The sequence below is a fragment of the Cryptomeria japonica genome, chromosome 1 (assembly GCF_030272615.1).
Source record: "Cryptomeria japonica chromosome 1, Sugi_1.0, whole genome shotgun sequence".
Taxonomy (NCBI): Eukaryota; Viridiplantae; Streptophyta; class Pinopsida; order Cupressales; family Cupressaceae; genus Cryptomeria; species Cryptomeria japonica.
In genome coordinates, this window is record NC_081405.1 from 366,769,432 (window position 1) to 366,797,068 (window position 27,637).

The window sequence follows — 27,637 nt, forward strand, 5'->3', positions numbered from 1 at the left end:
CCCACCCAACTTTTTATCTAAATTAAAAATAAATTAATGACTAAAATCTAAATTAAAAAGCAACTTTCTATTTTTTATTATTTATTATGACTAGACAACAGATAATTAAAAAATATGTTAAAGACTAAAATCTAGATTAAAAAAAAACTTATTATTATTATTATTATTTATTAAATAAATAAAATTATATTTTTAAATCTAAATTCTAAAGCAATTTCCTATTATTATTAATTATTAAATGTAAAAGAAACTTTTATTCTAAGACAGGACTTAAATTTGATATCTCTGGTCTACATAGGTATGCTAGTTTATATTTTACTTTTATGAGATATTTATGTTAAAAGAAGAATTATATTATTTACTTTAAGAGTTATTTCATAGTTAGTACATTTACTTTTAATTAATTAAATTTTTGGTTCACTATAATTAAACAATTTTTAAAATTTATTTAATTAGCTAACACATATCATATAATAAATAAATTTGGAATATTTATTTATTTTATTTCCCTAAAAAAAAAATTATTATTTTTTTAATCATGACTTATGCATTTGATCCCTCTTGATTTTCCCACCTCATTAATCCATGTGATAATTTTAACTCCTACCCTATGTCAAATTTTTTCATCCATTGATCTTTTCAATTCATCTCCACCATTGATCAAATCTCAAGCGAATCATATAAATAAAACCCTCAATTTCACATCTTCCCCTAACCTAGATCATTATCAAGAGAGCTAGCATTCATCAAGCCTAAATCGTATTATTATCAAGAGAGGTATCATTATCAAGTATCCTCTTATTTGCAAAGTATCAAGCATCATGTATCAAATATCATGTATAATCTTGTCTCTGGTATCATAGTTATGCTACTTTGAAGAGCAACCCATATTTCAGGTGTTGAAGCAAACATCAAAGATACAATGGAGCAATCTAAGGTCTTTGCTATGGCATGATTGTTTATTATTATCTTATTTTATGCATGTATCTTAGGCTTTATTGAATGAGTATGAATTTGAATTTGGTACTTTCATTGCATTGTTCTATTTTATTTTGATTACCTTTTCATCCTTCACAATAATTAATTAGATAACATGATAACATTTCTATTGATTGTTGTTGTTTTTGGATTAGATTTTTATTGGTCGCTGTTGTTTTTGAATTAGATTAAGTGTGAGAGCATTTTTTATCAATGCTTTGAATTTCACTTTGTGATCTATCAGTGAGATAAGTGTAATCCATCATCATTTATGGATTCTTATAGCTATCTATTATCTTGATAATAGATCACAAAATATGATCTGAAATGTTGATGAAAAAACTCTCACAAAATATAATCGAAAAAAATAACAATCATCATTATGAAACATTTCTATTGCAGTCCTAATACTACAAGTATTGTCCCTTCTGCAAACGATATTCATCTCTCCTAAAACAGCGTTGAAAACTAGGTTGACAAGCGACATATTGTTTGTTCCCATAGGTTACATCGTAGGACATATTGTTTGAAAACTAGAAAGACAAGCGACATATTGTTTGTTCCCATAGGTTACATCGTACGACTGTGGATAATACTGAATTGGTCAAAGTACACCAGTGACCAAATTGGCTTTGAGCACGCCCATATAACCCTAAATAGATGAGGTCAATGGTCAACCACAAAAATCATATAATTGTTGGATATTATATTCGCTCCTTTCAATTAAAAATAATGGGCAAAGCTGCCGTCATGATGAAAATGAGCTCCAAACTCCAGATTTCAACGAGTTTGCCCTTTCCTAGGATTGCTTCTGAATTTGCTTCTCATATTCTATGTTCTAGAAGGCCTCTAGTGCAATATCTGCGTGGGCTTTTGCATTTTCTTACTTTAGATGGGCAGTATCTGCGTGGACTTTTTTATTTTCTTACTTTAGGTGGGCACAGACATTCTAGGTTTGCAATTTGCAGTTGCGTTCTGACTTGGGAATAAACGTCAGCCCATTTAGGTGTGAATTATTCCTATAAATGCTTCTATTCGTCTTCTTTCTCCACAATCTTTCATTGCTGTTTTTCTTAACACTTGAAGCTTTGAGATGGGAATTTCCATGGATAGATGGGTTCAGAGATGTTCTGCAGTGGTCTTTCTGGTGCTCGCATTCACAGCCTGCTCAGGTGGGTCTCTGGAGGCTTAATTGGGTCTCTGTTTATTGGTGTTTTGGGGTGACAATTGGGGGGAATGAATCATTTTGAATAATGGTTTTTTGATTGACTTGATCATTCATGGTTGTAGATGCGACTGGAAGGAGGGCATTGCAGGGGAGGAGACTTGCAAATAGCACTCAGAAGCATCTGGCTGTAAACTTGGGGGGGTGGCTCAACATTGAAGGATGGATCAAACCCTCGCTCTTTGATGGCATTGTTGACAATGATTTACTGGTACTTAATAATTCAAGTTCTTTAGTGCAGAGCAGGGCTTTAATGCAATTCTTCAGATTTTAAATATGATTAATTGTATTGGTTCAGGATGGAACACGGATTCAATTGAAATCTGTGAAATTGGGAACCTATGTAGTTGCAGAAAATGGAGGAGGAGATGTAGTTGCAGTCAACAGGACAGATCCCTCGGCATGGGAGACTTTCAGAGTATGTATAACAGTATAATTCTATGTATAATCTACAAGTTTGTTTTGTTATTTGGTAAGAGATCATGAGTAAAAGACACGAGTCAATATTGATATGTCTTTGGTTGAGAATCAAGGACAGAGAGGAATCCATTCTGTCAAAGTTGTTCACGACATGATCCTGACCTCATCTTTTATACCATTATAGATGATTTTGACTTTAGTGGATGATGTAATCAAATAACCATATTGTCAGCTCAAACAATTGAACTACCCTGCTTTAAAAGAACAAAATGCACTAGCATCTGACTGAATACTTTTGTAAGTGTTTATTGCTATATTTTTTAAGGTTTAGAGGGTTTTATGAGGTACCTCACTTTTTTTCAATGGAATTTTTTATATCATTTTCATTTTGCTATCTTATATGGGAACACAAACCTATGCTGATGCCTCTTCATCTGAGAGTCAAGGGCTGATAGTTATCTATTCAGTCTCTGTCTCATCCCTTATAACATACCTTTGAGAGTTTGAACCTTTAACGGATGACACAATTAGAAAATGTATCATCACCTTCACCAATTATATTCAATTAATTAAATTACCTCCCCTTTTAATTTAGTGTAAGCTCCACTCTCTGGGGGTCATCGCTGATGTTTCTTAAATAAAATTTAGCGTGTTTTCCATGTTGCAGATATGGCGTGTGAAAGCAGGGACGTACCAGCTGAGAGTTAACAATAAACAGTTCGTAGGAGCAGCTAATGGGGGAGGTGGAATTGTGAATGCTGTAGCAGCGACACCTGACGCATGGGAAACATTTGAAATCATAAGAAACCCGGCCAATTCAAGTCTGGTGCACATCAAAGTTTCAAATGGAATGTACATGCAGGTATGTGTTTCTCATATGAGTTCATTCATGTTGGAGTAATAGAGCAGTATAATTGAAATTCATTGTGCAATGCTCTTTGAAGGCCCTGTCAAAAGATCAGATGACCGCGGACTTCGAAGGGGAGCCTGGATGGAATGATGATAATGCTGCAACCTTCGATATGAGTATTGTTGGGCGGATGCAGGGAGAGTTTCAGATCTCTAATGGCTATGAACCCGAGAAAGCTGCTCAAGTCTTAAGTGTAATCAACTCCTCTTTAATTTTGAGATAAAATTGTCTTGCCCCCATTTGACATATTCTTCTTACTTGTTAAAGTTTGATTTTCTTCAGGAACACAGAAGCACCTACATTACAGAGGATGATTTTGTCTTCCTCTCCAATCACAGCATAAACACAGTGAGAATCCCAGTGGGATGGTGGATTGCAAGTGATCCAAATCCCCCTGCTCCTTTCGTAGGAGGATCTCTCGAGGCACTTGACAAAGCCTTCACTTGGGCTCTGTAAGTGATTTCCTCCCAAAACAGGGGACAGGCTGGGTGGGGTAAGATCTAATTAGAAATTTCCTTAAGAGGCCTCACATGACTGTTTGGAATCTGTGTTGCAGGAAGCACAGTATCAAAGTGATCGTCGATCTCCATGCTGCCCCTGGCTCACAAAATGGAGATGAGCACAGTGGAAGTAGAGATGGCTTCATAGAATGGACTGACTCAAAGAACATCGAAACCTCCCTTTCTGCCATTGATTTTCTTGCTGCCAGGTAGACCTCAAAAAGTCATTAGTTGTGGTTAATGCATCTGGTGAATTGGTAGAGATACTTGTGCCATGACCACAACTCATGAATTGTTTTATTCAATTTTGTTTAATTAGACTGTAAAAATCTGTTAGCTTTAAATGGTACATTCAAAAAGTGATTTATTTGAAATTACAATTTTATAGTAGGGTTGATTTATAAGTATAATTTAAGATGAGTCATCTAGGCAAGTCAAAGTTTAGAATGTGTTGTTTTATATCACAGTAATATATAGAAAGGTCTTATTGAAAAAAAGTGTGATTTATGTTTAATTAGACTGTAAAAATCTGTTAGCTTTAAATGGTACATTCAAAAAGTGATTTATTTGAAATTACAATTTTATAGTAGGGTTGATTTATAAGTATAATTTAAGATGAGTCATCTAGGCAAGTCAAAGTTTAGAATGTGTTGTTTTATATCACAGTAATATATAGAAAGGTCTTATTGAAAAAAAGTGTGATTTAAGATGAGCCACCTAAACAAGTCAAAGTTTAGTTTAAATCACACTAATAGGTGGGTCCTCCTAAAAAATAGAGTGTGAATTAATATGAGCCATCTAAGCAAGTCAAAGCTTTGAGTATGTTGTTTAAGCGCAATAAAATCAATTGTCAAAGCTCAGAACGTATTGTTATTTTAAGAAGACTTATCTATTGATATGATTTAAGATGAATCCCTTAAACAAGTCAAAACTTAAAATTTATTACTTAAATTGAATGTAAAAACTTAAATTCATTTAATATCTTGGAATGGTTATGACAGATATGGGGCTCATGACGCATTACTGGGCATTGAGCTGCTTAATGAACCGCGATCCCCTGGAATAGATCTGAATAACCTGACCAGTTATTACAGCCAAGGCTACAACACTGTTCGAAAGCATTCTCCCACGGCCTATGTGATAATGTGCAACAGGATCGGCCCTGCAGACCCCAAGGAACTTTTCTCCATGAACAATGGTCTAACCAATACTGTAGTGGATGTACATTATTACAATCTGTTCGATGACACCACATTCAAAAACATGACCGTTGAGCAGAATATTGACTACATCAGGAACCAGAGAGCTACCACTCTGCAGAGCCTTGTTACTTCCAATGGCCCCCTCATTCTTGTTGGTAAGATTCTTTAAATGATCACATCTGATTTTTCTGATTTTTATTTTTTTTATGATCAATGTTGAGAGATATTCTATAATGAGAATAAGAAGTGGTGTTTTCTAAATAAAGGAACGTTTATTATTAAATAGATTTATTTAAGATAATTCTATATTAAATTATGACATGCTGATGATTGATTTTGAAAATTTCAGGGGAATGGGTAGCAGAATGGATGGTAGAAAATGGATCAAAATCTGATTATCAGAGGTTTGCAGATGCACAGCTGGAGGTATATGGAGAGGCCTCATTTGGATGGGCTTATTGGACCCTAAGAAATGTTAATGAGCACTGGAGCTTTGAATGGATGGTGAACAATCAATACATTAGACTGTAAACGATCTTTAAAAGTCAATAATGATATAAATCTTATCAGAATAATGATAATAAAACTTCCCTAAAATCTCTCGGATATTATTCTGGAATCCAGTGCGGGAGCCAATCTTCATTGTCGGCCATCCACCATTCAATTCTCAATGGTGGTTGGAGACTAACTTATAGCCTACTCGAATCATATTAGATTTCTCTTTCATCATTGTCTTTTGTGTTTGGAGGATGATAATGAGTTTCTTTTCTGTCACTGTCTATCTATGGATTTCTGCTTTACCATTATTTCATGCATGTGTTTAAGGGCAGGGTAGTCAATGGAGATATATAAATTTTTAACATTTAATATAATCATATATCTAATAAGTCATAAGTCTAATCAGTATTCTTTATGTATATTTGATCATATTTATTAATGAATGAATAACTAAAAAGTAATAACTATTTATATAATCATATATTCAATCTAAATAAAAAGAAAAATCTATATAAATAAAAATCAACATATATTTATAGAATCATATGTCCAACTCAAATGAAAAGCAACATCTATCAACACTCTCCATATATATTTGATCATATTTATTAGATTTATTAGATTTTAATAAATATGATCAAATGTGCATAGAAAGTGTGATAGATGTCACTTTTCATTTGAGTTGGATATATGATTATATTGAATTTCAATCAACTAATAAATATGGATAGATTTGAGATTAATAAATATATGGTCAAATGTGCATGGAGAGTGTTGATAGATGTTGCTTGTCATTTGGGTTGGATATGTGATTATCTTGAATTTCAATTAATTAATAAATATGGATAGACATTACACAGCTAATATCGTTCTTCTTAAGTGATTTAAGCTTTTGAAAGAAAACTCATTTTATAAATAAGTCACATCTCACATAAATATTTTATTTTATAATTTAATTGAATGATAATGATAAATAAATTTACCTTAAGATAATTTAAGTTGAGATTAATATTAAATTTAAGTGTAACTTTATTTAGATTTTGGAGAAGAGAAAATGATGTTGAAGATGTTGAGATTAGTTAATCACTATGTTAAAATTTAATGGTTTGATCAGGTGATTGTCTAGGAATCTACAACTTAATTATGGTCTATTAGAGTTTATATGAGTTTCCCTAAATCTAATCTCCATGCTTGTGAACTTGATATTTGCATTTGTATAAGTAAGCTAGTAGTATATCTAAACTTGAGCCCATAAGAATGAATTGGAAAGAATTTAACTACTAGAATTTGTTTTCCATAACCTTTTGTTGTTCAAAACACAAGTTAAGGAGCTAGCAATGTTTACAAACACCTTTGAGAAAGCTACTTAATTGTGAGAGTCGTGTGTCATCCTTAGTTATAATTTCTAGGAGGATTGATTAAATGAATTTGAAATAATGATCGGAGATAACACACAAGTATGACATAATGATTCCTAAATAATGATGATATAATGATTTGCAAGTGGATTAGGGTATACTCTCATTCAAAAGCATATGACATCATAGTAGCCTTGTTATTGTATAGATTGTTGTGGATTACACATGTCCTAATTCTTCCAGAACTAGGGACCCCCTTTTTCAAATTCTAATGGTTTAGTGTGCTTTGTGCCCTTTGCAATTGTTCATGGCCTTTTCGATAACTAATTTGAGAGCATCTATGTTGGCTTGTGAACTTTCCTTATAGTTTCCCATGTGTATTCATTGTTGTGTTAGTTCCTAGTCGAGTTTGGTCTTATTTGAGTGGCACTTTGTGTCTACATTTTAAATCTTGAAACTATTTTTGCGTTTAAAACTTAGCCATTAATGTTCAATCTTACTTCTATAGATATTTGTCTTAGGCCCATGCAATTTTTTTAATGCTTATTGACTTATGATTGTTGGTTCCCAACGCTACTTTGTCATAGTATAAAGGCAACTAACAACCATATTAACCAATCATATTATATTTCTTCATGAGCCTATAATAGGTAGTCATGCGTTGTTCTTGAGGTCAAATGGCTAAATGTTTTTCTGCTCACATATTCTTAGTAATGTTTAAGCCTATTCCACTTTGATCAAGTAGCATGTCTTTGATAGACCCTTAGATGATGCCTCAAGCCTTTGTGCTTTAATTCTTTGCATGGTTTCTTGTTGGGGTCTAGTTCTAATTACTTATGCAATTTTCCCGAAATATAGTGGTAATGGAAAATTGGCTTACAACCTTGTTAGAATTGGTTGGGCCAATCATGACATATTTTCCTATGAGCCTATGATGGTTCATGGATGGCCATGCATTTCTCATGGTTTAAACAATTAAATTAAATAGAAAGTGAATTACCTCAACAATTTAAGCTTAGGCTATTGACCTAATCATGTTTTCTCATCACTTTTGATTCTTGATAGAGTTTAATGAGTAAAGTAAATACTGAATAAATATAATCATTTGTGGAGGATATGAGGTCATACAATCATGCCCATTCTTGGACTAAAATACATCCTAATGGCATACGTTAAATCCTATTAACACTTTTAAGCTTTAATAGAACTTGAAGTTTGTTAGGTCCTTTGATTGATTTAAACCAATGGTCATGAATACAACAAATTACTATTTAAGATCTCATTAATAAAAAAAATTATAGTTATTTAAGATCTCATTAGTAAAAAAATTTATGGTTGTGCGTGTGTGAAAAGTACTATAGGATCATAATGCAAGAGCATCTCATGGGTTGAACAATCTTACATCACCTTATTTTTTTATTTTTTTTAGGTTGTAAATGTAGAATTTTAGTTGTTTCCAATTTGTAGACTCTCATTCTAAAAGATATATCAAGTGATTGAAAATTTATTTTTGGCCAAATAATTTCCCAAAATCATATTGAGTTTGAGATTAATATGTAATGTGATAATAATTTTAACTTTATGGTGACCACTGAAGATATTTTTGAGCTTACTAGTTCCAAAGTTTTTCATGGATTGAACCACATTATGTTTCATTGCATAAATCTCACTACACATGGAATCCACCCTATACATGTTCTCTTGATAAGAAAGCTATGACATGCTAAAGGACCTTTTAGGGTTTCATGCTACAATTTGAATGTTGCACTAGCCATCTAATTTGAATGAAGGGCCATGACCATCTAAGTCTTTGAATCTCTTCACACCTGCCATTCGATTGTGGTGTTTTATCTCCTCATGTTTGTGCCTGAATATTTTATCATCGCTATCAATCTTGATATGAAATTTGAATAAATATTTCAATGTAACCACCATTTTTCCTTATTCGATTTTCAAATCCAATCGATGCTCTTACAATTTTCAATCTGCCATTTGATTATCCTTTCCCTAAGGCATTTTATTTACAAAGCATTTGTTTGAAAGTTTTACCATTTCTTGTCTTTAACTGCTAGTTCGAATATACCTGTTCCAAAGTGCCTACTCCATAGACTAATCATTAGAGTGCAGAGGATAGATTTAACTTGCTTATCATAGTCGACAGAGAGCCAAACCAAACAAACCAAAACATATTTTTGGTGGTGTTGATTGCCGATAAGCTCGCATGCTCCTGCACCACTAGATGTAATAAGCTCATTTTGGTAAAAAGTAAGCTATTTATAGGAGAGAAGCCCAGAGAGTCTCTCCCCCTATCCTCATTAATACTTGAAATGAGGAGGATGCTCTATAGAGTGGAGAGGAGATGTTTAAGGTAAAGGAGCTTCATGACTATAATGGTGTGTCTCATCTTAAGAAGGATGCCAACTCTACTATCTAATATTAGAATAAGACATTGTGGATGATGTTCAAAAAATAATTTATAATTTATTAAGTGAAAATTTGTGTTAGCACACTCACCACATTACACTCGATGACTTGTTGCCATTGTAAAATGTTTCTCAATATTAATTACATAAATTATTATTAAAATGAACATCATAAACATTTTAACTACTATAACTTAAAAATTAATAAGTAAACTAAAAATATTTAAATAAATGTCTTATAATTATTTAAACTAAAATTCTTTTAATATAGTATACTAAATATACCAAATAAAGTAATATACAGTAAAATATAATAGTTTTAGGTTTTTTTTTTAAATATCTTAACAAATTGAAATAAATTGGCAATGTTTAGAGTCGTTGGGGATTAATAAGAATGATTTAACATAAATAAAGAAACATAACTGCACTTAATAAGTTGATATAAATGGCTGTTCCTTCAAGAATTAATATTGAGAGAGAAAGAAATGAATGAAAGACAGAGACTTTTCTCTATTATATTGAATAGGACTTTCTTCTATTATATTGAATAGACTGGTCGCATTCTGCAACGTGGTGGGGCACAACTGGTGGTCATAACATCACACTGCATAATTATTGAATTCAACACTAGCATGATAGAATGTAGTGACTTGGCAATGATTTACCAAAGACAAACAATTATTTATAAAAACATAACCGGAAATAATCCATGATAATCTTCCTGTCAATCTTGAGAGCTTTGCAATCACTCCATTGTCATGTTCATCAGCTGCCTGATGTTCATTGGGCTTACAACAGGAGACATCCCACTAAAAACTTCATCCACAATGATGCTGTTTGCCCTTTCACTTGGATGGTAGTTGTCCCAATACAAATAAAGATTTCTATTGGGACACAAATTTGATGCCGGAGTACACAGCCCTATGCCATTCTGTGGACCTTGTCCGCAGCATGCATCTGAGAAATCTGTAAATCCTGTCATCACATATAATCACAAAGAATCATAAGATTCACAATGGATAACGTACATCCGAAAAACAAGATTTAATGATGGTAATAATAAAACAAATTATAATAACACATTCTAAACTTTGATTTGTTTAGATAGTTCATATGAAATTGCACTAATTTCTTTTATAAAACCCACCTCATCTACCAAGTCAAAACTTAGAATATATGTTTGAACATACCATATCTAGTAGGATTGCTGAAGATGCCCATGCTACGTGAATACATGTCAGCGAAGATATAGACTTGGGCCCCCACCTCACTATTAAGCTGTCTTATAACATCAGACAACTGCGGGTTAAATAATCCAGAGGCTCGCTGTAGATCTGGAGCACAGTCGCCATTGGTAGACCTCATTGCCCTCAATGCAGGAACACATCCCAACGGCCCTGTTGAAGTTACCAACACCTTCCTTGCTCCCATCGTGTATAGTCGCTGCATTCATACACTCGTCAATACCCACAAAACAATTTCAAAGTTGCAGAATCTACAAATTCATTTATTTCAGAAAACTAATATAGATATCTTAAAAATATTATTTATAAAAAATTAGTATTTTAAATATTACTATTTTCATATATGAATCTAAAGATGATAAAAGTAAGAATTTTTGTTAACATATTTATATTATTATATTTCATCTTATTTAATTTAAACAACATATTCTTAAATTTTAAGTGGTTCATCTGAAATTATCATATTATCTATTAGTGTGATTTCAGATGAACCATATAAATAAACTATAACTTAAAATATATTGCTCTATCTTTCACTATTATTATAGAATGCGTCTGGACATTAATTACAAACACAAACACAAACACTGTTTAAAATTAAACAAGAATTTTACTCTGAGATATTTCTTGTATTCGGAAACGATAAATCGAGTGTAATCTGGTAAATTGTACTCCAGAGATCTGGCTGAAACGGGTGTGAGATAGTAGTTATTGACATAATCGTTTCCGCCAAGAGTAATGGAGAAAAGCGCCTGTGAGACAAGCCTGTTGGCTCGAGCAGCTCCGATCATCCGCGTGATCCTGCCCTTATACTCATTAAACAAATCGAACTGCTGATAAATCCTCAGAATTTCTGCCTGTAACAAGTAAATTTTGGGTGTCATTCGTGGGCCAAAAAATCAAACGTAAGAAACTGATCAGAATTACAATGTTTAACAGAATTCATACAAATTGGATTCCTGTGTCGTTGAGAATTCCAATGCCCGCAGACGCAAAATTGGCACCCCGGAGCAATGTACTTCCATTATTGATGGCAGGGTCTAAATATGGAAGAATAGGTTGTATGCCCAGCTTCATGCCTGCAATTCACCATATCTCATTAATACAGGAGTTGTATAACGATGAATGATCTATTTAATATTAAGAATGTTGATGAATTCATTCTGTATATATTTTTATTGGACGTTTCGGATTATATTCAATAGATTGTTGATTACTGATCGTGATCTCAATACCAAAATTATATATATAGTAAATTTTAAAATATCAGAATCATAAGTATTCTATATAAAGCTGAAGGAAAATATGAAAATATATACAAATGAATTAAAAAATATTCTTAATAATATGATCTCTAGAAAATTCATACCAATTACATGAATGACTTTTTTATAATCAAATTAATAATGAGCATTCAACTTTCTATGAATGAAGAGTTTGTGCCAGGCTTTTGTGAGCTTCGGCTGGGCTCAAACACTACACGCTTGTTTTACTGGGCTTGCTTGAACATTGTTACCAGTCAAGTACAAATGGAGCAGAAAAAAAAAATTTGTGCAGTGCAGTATTCTTTTGTAAAATAATATTCATAGATTATAAATAATTGATATATATTTTTAATATAAATATAATTTATAATATACTATAGAATAGAATAGGAGAATTTTAATATCTATAAGATCAAAGATAGTCTATGAGACAACAGACCCCTAAAATTCAATTAAAAAAATTGGAAATCTAAGAGACTAAAGATAGTCTATGGGATAACAGATTGGATTATAATGAAACAAGTTTGACATCCATGAGGACAAAGATAGCCCAAGGGACATCATACCTCATCATTAGAAATTTCAGACTTATTGAACTACTACTAAGAAGTTTAATGATGAGCTCCCTATTTTCTTAATCTTATCCTCTTCAAACAAATCTTATAGCAAAATACCATTATGATAGAAAGAAGTTTTTTATTAAACATTCATAGGTCAAAGATAGGCTACAAGACAGAAAACCCCCTCATTCTACCTTTCTGACTCACTTGAACAACTACCAAAAATCTTGATAACAAGCTTCTTATTTTTTGAACCTTTGAACAAATCTTATAGCAAAATGTCATCATGATAAAATGAAAATAAAAAAAGTTAAACACCCAAAATAGTCTATGGACAACAGATTCTTACAATATAATAGGAAAAAGTAAACATCCACAAAATCAAAGATAATCTATGAAACAACAGACTCCAGAATCATTCTAACATTCAAACGACCACGGACCAAGAGACTACTAAGAAACTTGATGACGGATCTCCCTTTATTTGTAACTTTATCCTCTTCAAAACAAATCTTGTAACGAAATATCATTATGATAAAAGCAGAAGAAGAAAACTAAGGAGATATTGAATTGCCTACATATAAAATCCGGAATGTTGCGTCCATTGGAGAACCGTCCAGAAGGTAAATGAGTGGCAGAATCTATCCCATAGGGATAGACGTCAGCTCTGGCATCGGTGGAAAGATAATTGTTGTTGCCACTGTCCACCAGTGAATCTCCAAAAATAAAGTATGAAGGCGCCGCATGCACATGCACATGCATATCACAGCATGACCACAAAATGAAAAGTAAACCCACAAATTGAGCGCCCACGTAGACACCCATTGCTATCTTCTGAGCCTTCACAGATACCCAGATGAATGAAGGCCTATATTTGTTGTTGTTGCTTAACAATGTGATAGATCTTAGGGGTATATAAAAGCAGCTTCAGAGCGTCCAGAACACTCCTAGCATTAAAAGAGTTCGTTCCCTATTCCCATCACCCTAAATTTTATGTTAAATGCTGAATTTAAGGCTTATTGTTCTATGCTCGTGGGATAGGCCACGCCTTCTCCTTTTTACGTACTTCTAGTGATCAACTCTTGCCTACATTATCAGCCTGGATTAAAAACCCGGTACTTTTCTTGGTGGTGGCCTGCAAATTATTTCAATACCTCACGAGTAGTTCCAACATATAATTAAGAAATTAACGAGCATATTGACTCTGTATTTAGTAATTACCTCCCTACAATTTGGAGGCTGCATTGAGAACCGACTTTTAGTTGGCCTTGTACTATTATAGTTATTGAAAAAAGTAGGTCGGTCCTAAATACTGAATGGAGAAAATACTCATGTTTTGGATGGGTTTTATGCTTATCTAGGTAAACGCAGTTGTATCAGAGTACAGAGCTAAGTTTATTAGGGGATATTTAAAGAAGCCATCGGCCAAAGAAAGGTGGCATTACTCAGTACATCTAAATATCAACGGGCATTTAAATGCTGTATTTGCCTCACAATGCAACGGAGCTGGCCTTGGCAGTAGATGAGGAGTAGGTTGTATTTAATACCACAAAAATCTTGTCCTTCTTTTCTTTCTTCCACATGTTATTTTGGGTTTCTCTTACATGGTTTGGAATGATCTTAAATACAACTAGGATCATGAATCTTCCAACGACTTGGAGAGGACTGTCCTATGGCCCTTCCTATAGACTTTCCCCTTATGCCCCCATATAATTGATCATCTCTCAAGAGATGATGGATTCCCTTTGGATCCCTCTTGTTTTAAGGGCATCTATTGCATGACCCTTAGACCCTTAGAGGTTTAGGATTAGGGATAAATCTATGTAGGGGTAGTTGGAGGAGGACACAAATGAGGATAGGGAATACATCTTAGAGTACAAAGACATGGAAAAAATATGCATTAAAAGATGAGGTATCAAAAGTGTCTCAAGTTACTTTTGTCACTTAGATGATAAATGAGTAAATTAGTACATTGATCTCATGTGGGAGTTTGGAGATACTCATGAGCACTTCACTTCTCGACTCCTTATTTTTCTTATCACATCCTACAACTTGATTATCATTCTAATGCCAAATTGATGCTCTTCTTACTTCTTTTTCCTTTGATTACACAAGTATTGTTTATAGGGGTCATTAGTTTTACAATGTAGAGATCAACTAGGATGTGGATAGGGACTACGTCTTCGAGTTCAAAGATGAGGAAAAGTACACGTCAAAGGATGGGGAGGAACTAGAAGTGCCTCAAGCTACTTTTATCACTTAGAAGATGATAAATGAGTAAATGAGGACATTGATCTCACATGTGAGAGTTGGGAGATCCTTATGAGTACATCACTTCTTGATTGTTTATTTTTCTTATCACATCCTACAACTTGATTATCATTCTAACACCAAATTGATGCTCTTCTTGCTTCTTTTTCTCTCGACTGCACAAACATTGGTGATAGATGGGGAGACTTTGTTCAACAATGATTCCCAAGATCTTTTGGTCCTTACCACAAGACAAGATAAAGAGGCACTTCTAATGGATATAGGAACACCCTCATTAGTTATCTTATACATAAATGTTCCCACTCCCACTTGCCATGCTAACTAGGGCATAACATCTCATAGGACTAGAGTTGTCACTCTAATGACTAAGGTTGCCTTAAAATAAGATATCAATTTGTGATTGATTTTAACAACCACATGACCACACACAAGATGGGACATTGAACCATTCTCACACTCAAGTTCTTATAACAATTCCTTTTAATGGAAAAACTTAGAGGATTCCTTTATAGTTAGCCATAGCAGATAGTATGAGGAAATAACAAAGTACGATCTCAAGAGGTTCTATGGCTTCAATCCAACATTGATGCTTTGTTGAGACCTTTTGCCCTTAAAGTAACTTCATTTTTCCTATTTTACTCATTTGTATGGGGGGACTTCACTTAGGACCCTCCCTTGATAGGTCCTATGTACTCAATGTATTGATTGTCTCGTGGGGTAAGTGCTCAAAGATGGTGGTAAAAAAGGGGGGTATAAGTGAACACTTTTTTTCTGAAATCAGGTGAGCCTGAACTTAAAGGAAAAATTTGGAAGTCATCCACTCAAGATATGAAGATAATCAAAGAACAAATATTGTAGTACTCTGAATCTAGTTTCCAAACTACTAAACTTTTTCAAAATTGGATAAGATTAAGGGGGTCAAATCCTTCGCGCACAAAAAATAGACCCTGATTTTTTTAGAAAAACATAACATAGTGTCTGATGTGCGCATCAAAAAAGTCATAGTTAGATTTAGTATTTTGACAAATCCTTTGGCAGAAAGATAGTTAAGAGTGAGAACTAGAAGATGTGTATTTTTTATAATTTTTTGTTGAATAATTTTTCTTTTATGATTTTTCCAATCGAGCACATCCTGAAAATTAGGTACTTGTTCGTGCGCGAAGCATAAATTGCACTAAAAAAATAATTTTAATTTTTTAAAATTGTAAAGAATCAAGTGCACTACAATAATATATAAAGTTTTTAAAATTTGGATAAGTATATCAAAAGTTATTAAAAAACTGGTGCATGTATGTCTATGAGAACTACGGAGACACTGGTAAAAGAAATTCAATAATAATATGTTATTGTTGTTCAATTTTTTTTAAAATATATATTGTTAGAAAGCTCAGAAGATGGGTGAAAATATGGTGGTAATTTTAGAAATACCCACTTGATGAAGTGTAAACCTGATAATGACAAAGACGAGAAACCAAGTTGATAAAATAAAACACGTCAAAAAGGAGGGAAATGGAGGGAAATCAAACTTCCAAACCGTAGCTTTGTCATCCAGGCCTATTTCCAAGCCTAAACAGTCAAAAGTGCGTACAGGGTACCTATGGTATAAAAAGCACGTACGGGGTACTTATGGTGTAAGAAGCACGTATGATCTATCTTAACTATAAACAACGTGTATAAACAACACGTACGCGCTACTTTTGTTTAAATGTTGGGTGTGTATAATATGTATATACATATAATAAATAATTTATATATAATATATAATATTTTTATATATATATATGTATATATATATATAATATATTAAGTACATATATATACACATGTGTGTGTATGTACATGTGTATTGTCTCCCTCTCTCCCCTTCTCAAGTGCATACAAGGTGCATCTCTCTCTCTCTCTCTCTCTCTCTCTCTCTCTCTCCCCCCTTCTCCCTTCCTCCATACCCTCTCTCTCTCTCTCTCTCTCTCTCTCTCTCTCTCTCACACACACACACACACACACACACACACACACACACACACACACACACCCCTTCTCCCTTCCTCCATATCGCATCCCTCTCTTTGTTCTTCTCTCCCTCCCTCCCTCTCTCACCCCCCTCTCTCCCTCTCTCTCTCTCCCTCTCCCTCTCTCTCCCTCTCCCCTTCTCCCTTCCTCCATACCCCATCCCTCTCTCTCTTCTTCCCTCCCTCTCTCCCTCTCTCCTATCTCTCCCTCTCCCTCCCTCTCTCCCCTTCTCCCTTCCTCCATACCCCATCTCTCTCTCTCTCTCTATTTGGTGCATATTAAGCTATTGGTTTAAAATCACATACTAAAAATTCTAATGCCACTCGACGTGTCATTATATCAACCATAATGAGCAAGAAAATTAAAAAGAGATCATTTGATAAGCAAAGCAGGTAAGTCATTAAATGCTAGTAGAACAACATTAATTAAAGAATTACATAGGCAAGAAAAAATAGAGGAACCTAACAATAATTCTCTTTGGACATTCTCAGGTAGACTACCACGCAAAGACAAGGTTGTTGTTGATGCACTAAGAACATTAATTGAAATTTTTTGGCTTGACAACACAAGAGTTTCGCCCAGCCAAAGAGATGTTGTTAGAAGGTGAACCGGGTCTACAAATTGTGAGCCACATGCCAAACACTATTTGGATATGACTCAAACAAATTTTTATGAAAGATTCCTTCAAAAGTTTCTTCAAATAAGAATTTCTCAAAGATTTTTTGAAATGAAAAAAACTTTTTATATTAAGATTAATCAGGTGCGCACCACGTGTTGTTGTAGGATGCATATTGAATTTTCCATACACTATGATATTTTTTGTCATATTTGTTCTACTTTGCACACTAACGATGTTTTGCAAGAATGCAATATACAAGCACCTCCTAAGTCAGTAAGAGAATTTATTTCAAGTGTGCTATGTAATAAACATGATGGTTTCATTTATTATAAGATGCCTTGTTCAGAAGGTTCTTGTGCTATATGTGGTGGTTTGCAACATTTACCAAGATGTGTACATTTGGAGAGCACACATGAAATTGGTAGGAAACTAGTTTCTTTTGGAAAATACAAGACAATCACATATGGAGTTAAAGATGGAAAAGATTTGAAGAGATGTGAGCTAGTGAAAAATGATATATGTGTAGCTGAATTTATGAAAATGTTTCAAGAGAAACTAGTTTATGAGTACATAATGCATACACATAGAGCTCGATGGTTAGATGTGAAATTCAAGTTATGTAAGGACACATTTCCTCTTGGAACCATTGTCTCTATCATTGATTTTGCTGAAAACTATACACTACAACCTCAAAATTAAGTGCAATCTATGTATTATCATTCTACACAAGTTTCTATTTTTGTACACATAACATTCATGCATGTAGATGATAGCACAAAGGAAGATAGAAAGGTTGTAAGAGAGTATCACTTCTACATAAGTGATGATCATACTCATTCATTAGAGTTTGTACAAGGATGCTTTAAAGTTTTCTATGATAATTTAAAGGAAAGAAACATACAATACAACTGACACTTAATATGGTCAGATATTTGCACCGCACAATTCAAGAATGCAAGGATGTTTTATTGGTTGACAAGGATGCATATGACAAGCGGTGTACAACATTTTTGGAATTTCATTGAGGCTGGACATGGTAAGGGAGAGCACGATGGTGCAAGAGCATGTGTAAAAAGAGTCCTAGCTAGAGAAGAATTGAAGTACAAAGGTGGTGCTGAGTTGATAGATGCAGAAAAAATTGTGCGATGGTGCAAGTCTACGATGAGTCCAAGTAATCCAGGTACGTCAATGGTTCGTAGATATTTTTTGTCGATCAATGAATCTAACATTGAAAACTATCTAGATTATTGTACAATTGCAGGATCGAGTGACATGCACTCATTTATGAGTTCAAATGCAAGTTCACTAGTAATTTATACGAGACAGATGGTATGTTTTTTCTCTTCATGCATGTATTGTTTGTGGGAAGAATGTGAATCACAAGAGTGGGTTGATAAATGGTCTTGTAGATCGTTGGTTCCCATTGATACATATCAAAATTCCCAAAGCACTACAGTTGAGCCAGATGGAGACATCAGTGGATTTTGACCATGTATCTGACCTAGTGGATTCAGGTGATTTTTTGAGTTAATTTTTTTGCAAGTATTCTTTTTGGTTAATTTTGTTGTACATCACACTTTATTTTTTGTATTAATTATCACTTTATAAAATGCAGGTCATGTGTATGCAGTTGTTGCAGAAGAGAACAATGAAGAAGGAACATATTACTATTTGTGTCGTTGTGTTGAGCCTAAAAGAAAATTGACAACCACAAATCATTAACGGAGAGGGTATTGAGTACCCAATAGGGTCTGTTGTTGTGACATGAACATGGCTTAGGAGATACCCTATCAAGAATTTTGATGTTTGGTTGTTTGAGGACTTTGAAACACACAAACATATTCTTCATTTCTCTAACCTTGTTGCAACAAATATTCATTTGATGAAGTATCGTAGTAGACCTCATAACAAGATTTTATGGAAAGTTCATGAATCTGACCATGAGGCAATACTTGACACAATACGGTTAGAGCTAATCCCAAAGGCTCACTTGATTGATTCTATGGTTCAGAGTAGAATGATTTTGAGAATTTTGTATATATCATTGATAAATTGTTCTATATTCATTTTTTGTATATATAAATGCCCATGAACTGATTTTTACATGTTTAGGGGCATAATTTTGTATATTTAAATGGCAATGAGCTAATTTGTACATATTTAGATGCCAAATTTTGTATATTAAAATGGCGATGAGCTGAATTGCACATATTGTAATGCCAAATTTTGTATAAAATCTCATGAGAAGATTTGCAAGAAATTTTTTTGTATATTCAAATAGGCAAGAGCTGATTTGACCATATTTAGAGGCCAATTTTTGAATAACATGTGACAATGTTTTGTGACTATTTTTTGTGTCTATGTTTTGTGACTATGTTTTGAGTTTATGTGATGTGATAAGGTCAATCATGACCATTATTGATAAGGTCAATCATGAGCATTCTTGATTCTTGTATAATCATGGACAATTATTTGAGTCATTATTGGGTCATAGGAGTCATAGACTGAGTCTAGATACAATTTGAGCAAAAATTGTCATTATTGGGTATGCCTCTCGATGTTCTAATGCTTTGGGATGCACGAGAGGAGCATGTCTAATGTAAACTTGCCCACCCGGATGCGCTCGTGACATTAGTTTGTGCACACAATTAATGCTACCAATTGAAAATGACTCTGAGTCGTCAAAAACCGAGGTAGGCCATTGTAGAGGAGCCTCACGCAACCCTACAGGTTCAAACGGATCGGTCATATGTGTCCTAGATTGGAAGAAATAGTCCGTCAAATTTTGACAATTTTCTAGACTTAGGGCACTTGAGAGATCATGTTGGTAGGGTATGACGCTCGACATTACGATGCTTTAGGATGCACGAGAGGAGAATTCCTAGCATAAAATTGTCCACCCAAATGCGCTCGTGATGTCGGTTTGTGCACACGACGAATCAAATCAATTCTAACCTATCTTGTAACTTTGCATTGCATGCAATTGATGGTTTTTGTAGCAGGCAAAAAAATGCTACCAATTAAAAATGGCTCCAAGTCATCAAAACCATGATAGGCCATTGTAGAGGAGCCTCGTGCGACCCCACAGGTTCAAATGGATCAGTCATATGTGTCCTGGATTGGAAGAAACAGTCTATCAAAGTTTGACGATTTGTTAGAATCAGGGCATAGAGATCGCGTCGGTAGGGTATGACTCTTGACATTCCGACGCTTTGGGATGCATGAGAGGAGCATGCCTAGTGTAAACCTGCCCACCCAAATGCGCTCGTGACATCGGTTTGTGCACACGACAAATCAAATCAATTCTATCCTATCTTGCAACTTTGCATTGCATGCAATTGACGGTTTTGCAGTAGGCCAAAAAAATGCTACCAATTGAAAATGGCTTCAATTCATCAAAAACCAAGATAGCGCATAATAGAGGAGCCTCACACAACCCCACAAGTTCAAAATGATCAGTCATATGTGTTAGTACCCAGAGGCAACTGAGAGGGGGGGGGGAGGTGAATCAGTTGTATATTAATTTCAACCCAAAAATAACTTAATCAAACTTGATGCATAATACCGGTAAACCAAACTTAATGCTGGTAGATAGTTTAACAATTAATAACAGTACGGGTAAAGTTTAATGCATGAGACAGAAAGATAAATAACATCCACAACACATAACACATATATTTGTACGTGGAAACCTTGTAAGGGGGAAAACCATAGTGGGAAACCTTACCCACAATCAGATGATACTACTGCAGATAGTATGTGTGTACAAATGGGGTCTACACATGTAGAAAGGCCAACTGCCTAGAGCTCACTGCTCAATCACAAAATCAGAGTCACATTGACTACAATTGGATGGTTAAATCCAATGATAATGTATTGCACAAAATAGCATCTTCATATGATGGATTCAATATCAGTTAAGCTCTGATTGTCTTCTTCAAACCTTCCTTGAATCTTCAAATGATGTCTACATGTATAGCTCTTCTTATATTTACATATACCTTATTACAATCCTCTACCACTTCTTCTTGTCTACATAATCTCACAAATGAGATCTTACATATATACCAAAACCTAAGACCAATTGTGTAGGTCGACTCACTAAGAATATTATAATTAAATCAATATGCAATGCATCATGTCGACTCAATGCATTTACAATAATAACCAATCAATAAATCATCTCCATAACGTGTCATGTTGATCTGGAATAGATAAGCTTGTCGGTCCATAACCTAGACCAATTTGTTGGTAACAACAAATATGCAAACTCGATTAGACCAATAAACAAATCACCAAAACAAGTGTCCAAACAATGTCTTCGACATAACCAAGTAATCTCCATATGATAATAGATCATCCTCAGTACCGATGAACAATATAACCTACCGGTGAACTAGATATCGGTGACTGTGCATAAGTCACTGAACATGCCAGTGAATATAACCAAAGATCTTCAGTGCTAATAAGTGTTGACAAGTGTTGACATCAATGAAAAAACCAATGCAACACATCCATAATACCAACAATCTCCCCCTTTGGCATTGATGGCAACACAAGATGGAAAAACCATCTAAGTGCCAAAGCAGAAATGCAAAAAACCAAAAACCAACAATCTCCCAAAGAGATCAATTACCAGAAATCAATATACATAATATCTCTCCCCTAGGAATAATCTCTCCCCAAAAGATAATGTGTTTTTCCATAGATATCTCTCCCCCTTTGACATCAAATGCCAAAGCAATACAAAACTAGATACAATCAGTTCAAAGAACTTATTACAAATACCAACTTATCAATCTACTCCCCTTGAGAAGTAGCTCTCCTTCATCAAAGCTGAAAAAAGGTTTCTCTGTCAATTCGTGTCAGTTTGATGCCAATCTCCAACTGTCTAAGTCTCTACCGGTGAGGGTATAACTCCAAGCTACTCTCTGAGATATTCAAAAGTTTCCTTAGGCAAAGACTTAGTAAAGATATCTGCAATCTGCTCTTTAGTATTCACATAAACCAATTTCACTTCTTTTGCTTCAACATTCTCTTTCAGAAAATTGAATTTGATAGAAACATGTTTAGTTTTAGAATAAAATACCGAATTCTTTGATATATCAATTGCTACCATATTATCACAGTAAATGGTTATAGGTTCTTTGCATTTTACCTTTATGTCCTTCAACATTTGCTTAATCCATAATACCTAGATACAATTAGTTGATGTTGCAATATATTCTGATTCTGTTGTTGATAATGATGTATAACTCTGTTTCTTGCTCAACTATGAAATCAATTTGCTACTAAGAAAGAATGCTTCGCCGGTGGTGCTCTTTTTGTCATCTACATCTCTTGCCCAATTTGCATCTGTGTATGCACATAAATCAAAATTTTCATCTTTAGGAAACCATAAACCAAGATTTGTTGTGCCTTGTAGATGCTGGAAAATCCTTTTCACTACTGATTCAGGATTTTCTTTAGGATTACTTTGAAATCTTGAAACAATGCATACTGTATTCATAATATTAGGTCTTGTTTGTGTCAAATACAATAAACCTCCAATCATAGATTTATATCTGGTCAGATTAACAGGTGTTGATTAATCCTTCAATGATAGTTTATCAATTGTAGTCATAGGAGTACTTACCGGTTTAGAGTTTTCCATACCAAATTTCTTTAGTAGTTCTTTCAAGTACTTTGATTGACATATGAATATACCTTTATCAGTCTGTGAAATCTGCAATCCTAAAAAAAAATTTATCTCCCCAATCATAGACATTTCAAATTCTTCCTGCATCTTATTAGAAAAGTCTTTACACAATCCTTCTTCTCCTCCAAAAATGATATCATCAACAAAAACTTCTATAACCAAGATGTCATCATTAGTCACTTTGTAATATAAGCTGTTGTCAGCATTACCTTTAGTGTAACCAAGCTTCAAAATATATTTGTCCAATCTAACATACCAAGCTCTAGGAGCTTGCTTAAATCCATATAAAACTTTCCTTAACCTGCAAACCATATCTTTGTCATCTGTCAAAAAAAATCCACCAGGTTGTTCAATGTAAACTTCCTCTTCAAGATCACCATTCAGAAATGCACATTTCACATCCATTTGAGATACTTTATATTTCTTGTGTGCTGCAAAAGCTAAGAATAGTCTGACCACCTCAATTCTAGCTACTGGTGCAAAGGTTTTATTGTAATCAATTCCCTCTTTTTGTGAATATCCCTTACACACTAATCTTGTTTTGTTTCTGATTACCTTACCACCTTCATTAAGTTTATTTCTAAATACCCATTTAGTTCCAATTAATTTTTTGTTTTTAGGCCGGGAAACCAATGTCCATGTGTTATTCTTTTCAATTTGTTCCAATTCATCTTCCATAGCTTTAATCCAATGTTTATCTTCACATGCCTCAAAAATAGTTGTCGGTTCAATTTGAGAAATTAAACATACCTCTTCATTTGCCAGTCTTCCTCTTGTCATAACACCTTGATACTTATTTCCAATTATCTGACTTTCAGAGTGATTCAATCTTACATACCTGGGTGTATTTACTTCTTGTTGTTCTTCAGTCACCGTGGAATGCTCAAATGATGCCGGTGTGACTGGATCAACATTTTTTACCAGTGTAATCAGTGTAGGTTCATTTGTGATAATGCCAATTGCCGGTTCAGAGTCCATGGACCTTGAATTACCTCTAAATTGTTCATCAATCTTCACATTTGTACTCTCAATGATTTTCTGCAATCTCTTATTAAAAAATCTATATGCCTTGCTCTTAGATGAATAACCAAGAAATATTCCTTCATCACTTCTAGGATCAAATTTGCCAATATAATCATCTCTCCTAATATAACATCTGCTTCCAAATATTCTGAAATATTTAAGAGTAGGAGTATTACCAAACCATAGTTCATGAGGGGTCTTACCGGTTTCACCTTTGATGTGAACTTTGTTGAATGTGTAAACCGCTATATTGACTGCTTCTCTCCAATACACATGAGGTAGGTTTTCTTCTAATATCATGCTTCTAGTTTCATCCAGAATAGTTTGGTTCTTCCTTTCCACAACTCCATTCTGCTGGGGTGTCTGAGGTGCTAATAACTGTCTTCTAATTCCATTCACTTCACAGAATATATTGAATTCTTTAGATGTGAATTCACCTCCTTGATCTGATCTTAAACATTTGATTTTCTTACCGGTTTCATTCTCCACCATTACCTTGAATAGTTTGAATTTCCCAAAAGCTTCTATTTTCTCCCTGAGAAAATTAACCCAACACATTCTAGAATAATCATCAATGATTAGCATAGAATATCTATCTTCTTGTAAACTTCTAGTTCTTGTCGGACTACATAAATCAATATGAATTAAATCAAGAACATTATTGGATTTCTCTAGAATACTTTTAAAAGTTGCTCTAAATTGCTTTCCAAATTGACATTCCTTACATACTGGATTGTGAAGTTTTATAATCTTAGGTAAATCTCTTACTACCTTAGTTGTACTAATATTCACAATGCAATCAAAATTTAGATGACAAAGTCTCTTATGCCATAACCAACTTTCATCCATATGTGCAATCAAGCATGCCTTCTCATTCTTATTCAAATGAAGATATTACCTCTAGTCTAATTACCAGTTGCAATTTCCAAACCAGTTCTATTCATGATTTTGCATTTACCATTCTTGAATTGTAATTGAAATCCCTTTTCAACTAATTGACCAACACTCAAAAGATTATGCTTCAAACCTTCAACATAATAAACATTATCAGTATTGTGCTTACCATCAAAAGATATAGTGCCTTTTCCTCTGATCAAACAAGCTTTATCATCCCCAAATATTACTAGACCTCCATTGTATTCCTGAAAGGTTAAGAATTTACTTTTATCACCAATCATATGATGTGAACATCCGGAATCAATGATTCATTCATCATTTTCTTCAATTTTAGCTGCCAGGGCCTTCTCTACCGATTGTACAGTAGGTGTCGGTTGATCTTCTATTATTGCAACAAAAGCCCATCCAATGTCTGTCGGTTCCTCATCAGAATCATCAGTAACACCTTCATCAGCATAGTAACATGATTTATCTCTATTCTTCTTAAATTTGTATCTTTGATATTCAGGGTTAGGCTTATATGTTCTTTTAGCTTCTTCTTTCAATCTTGCATGTCTATCAGGACACCTAGATGCCATATGACCAGTTTTATTGCAATTAAAACATTTAAATGGTGCTTTACCTTTATAATTACTTCCAACTGGACCTTTAGACATTTTTCTTGCAAATAGTGCTTCAAGTTCTTCAAGTTCTTCATTTTCCCTTCTGATGTCTTCAAGTTCTCTTGCATAAAGTGCTTTCCATTCAAATTTTTTAGATGATGATGATGACGCTGTAGATGATGATGATGCTTTGAAAGCCAAATCTGTCTTAATTGTAGCAACAAGACCAAATTCCTCAAGTTCAAAAGCTGAAAGTTTTCCAACCAAAGTATCTCTAGATACTAATGTATTAGGCATTGTTCTTAATTCATTAATAGCAGTTACTTTCATTTTGTATGCCAGTGGCAATGCTCTTAAAACTTTAGAAACAATTTCATCTTCACTTAAGGATCCTCCACAACATTGTATACCCAAAAAAATTTCATTAACTCTTTCCATAAAAGAAGAAATCCTTTCATCTTCTTCCATTTTCAAATTTTTATACCAGACCCGGAAGCATTCCAGTTTTGCAATTTTGACTGTGGTATCACCTTCATTCAATGTCTCCAATTTGTCCCAAATATCTTTTGTAGTAGATCGTTATGATAATCCCATGATTTGTTGATCTGATAATGCACTCAAAAGTGCTTCTCTTGCTTTGCAATCATTCTCCTGATCTTTAGCCAAGGTTGGTGGATTAGGTTGACTCTGTGTAGGACCAACATAGTCATTCTTTGTAACATCTCATATGTCTCTACCAATGCAATTTAGATGTATCTCCATTCTGATCTTCCATATACCATAGTTAGTTCCATCAAGTTTTAGACTGTCCTTCCTAAAATAGTTAGTTGCCATAAAATCTCCTCAAGTTGTTAAACTTCTGCAAAAAGAGGACTAGGCTCTGATACCAATTGTTAGGACCTGGAGGCAACTAAGAGGGGGGGTGAATTAGTTGTCTATTAATTTCAACCCAGATATAACTTAATGAAACTTGATGCATAATACTGGTAAACCAAACTTAATGCCGACTGACAGTTTAATAGTACCGATAAAGTTTAATGCATGTGACAGAAAGACAAATAACATCCACAACACATAACATAGATATTTGTATGTGGAAACCTTGTAAGGGGGAAAACCACAATGGGAAACCTTACCCACAATCAGATGATACTACTATAGATAGTATGTGTGTACAAATGGGATCTGCACATGCAAAAAGGCCAACTGCCTAGAGCTCACTGCTCAATCACAAAATGAGAGTCACACTGACTACAATTGGATGGTTAAATCCAATGATAATGTACTGCACAAAATAGCATCTTCATATGCTGGATTCAGTACCAGTTAATCTTTGATTGTCTTCTTCAAACCTTCCTTGAATCTTCAAATGATGTTTGTGTGTATAGCTCTACTTATATTCGCATATACCTTATTACAATCCTCTACCACTTCTTCTTGTCTACATAATCTCACAAATGAGATCTTACATATATACCAAAACCTAAGACCAATTGTGTAGGTCGGCTCACTAAGAATATTACAATTAAATCAATATGCGATGCATCATGTCGGTTCAATGCATTTACAATAATAACCAATCAATAAATCATCTCCATAACGTGTCATGCTGATATGGAATAGATAACACTTGCCAGTCCATAACCTAGACCAATTTGCCAATAACAACAAATATGCAAAATCGATTAGACCAATAACCAAATCACCAAAACAAGTGTCCAAACAATGTCTTCGACATAACCAAGTAATCTTCAGATGATAACAAATTATCTTCAGTGCTGTTGAACAATATAACCTGTCGGTGAACCAAATACTGGTGACTGTGCATAAGTCACTGAACATGCCGGTGAATATAACCAAAGATCTTCAGTGCTGATAAGAGTTGACAAGTGTTGACATCAATGATAAAACCAGTGCAACACATCCATAATACC

The 27,637-nt window shown here is 34.1% G+C and overlaps 2 protein-coding genes across 2 annotated transcripts; one reads left to right on the top strand and one right to left on the bottom strand.

Annotated features, from left to right (window-relative positions):
- The first annotated feature begins 1,742 nt into the window (after window positions 1-1,742).
- LOC131069112 (probable glucan 1,3-beta-glucosidase A) lies at window positions 1,743-5,961 on the top strand. Its single transcript, XM_058004426.2, has 9 exons — window positions 1,743-2,150; window positions 2,269-2,414; window positions 2,502-2,621; window positions 3,291-3,485; window positions 3,568-3,726; window positions 3,816-3,985; window positions 4,090-4,242; window positions 5,035-5,390; window positions 5,585-5,961. The coding sequence occupies exons 1-9, from the start codon at window positions 2,072-2,074 to the stop codon at window positions 5,764-5,766; spliced, it is 1,560 nt and encodes a 519-aa protein (XP_057860409.2). The 5' UTR covers window positions 1,743-2,071; the 3' UTR covers window positions 5,767-5,961.
- Window positions 5,962-10,000: 4,039 nt separating this feature from the next.
- On the bottom strand, window positions 10,001-13,559 carry LOC131069111 (GDSL esterase/lipase At5g33370). The gene is made up of 5 exons (XM_058004424.2): window positions 13,162-13,559; window positions 11,707-11,837; window positions 11,373-11,615; window positions 10,705-10,957; window positions 10,001-10,489 (listed from the first exon to the last, which is right to left on the bottom strand). The coding sequence occupies exons 1-5, from the start codon at window positions 13,406-13,408 to the stop codon at window positions 10,260-10,262; spliced, it is 1,104 nt and encodes a 367-aa protein (XP_057860407.2). The 5' UTR covers window positions 13,409-13,559; the 3' UTR covers window positions 10,001-10,259.
- Window positions 13,560-27,637: the final 14,078 nt, after the last annotated feature.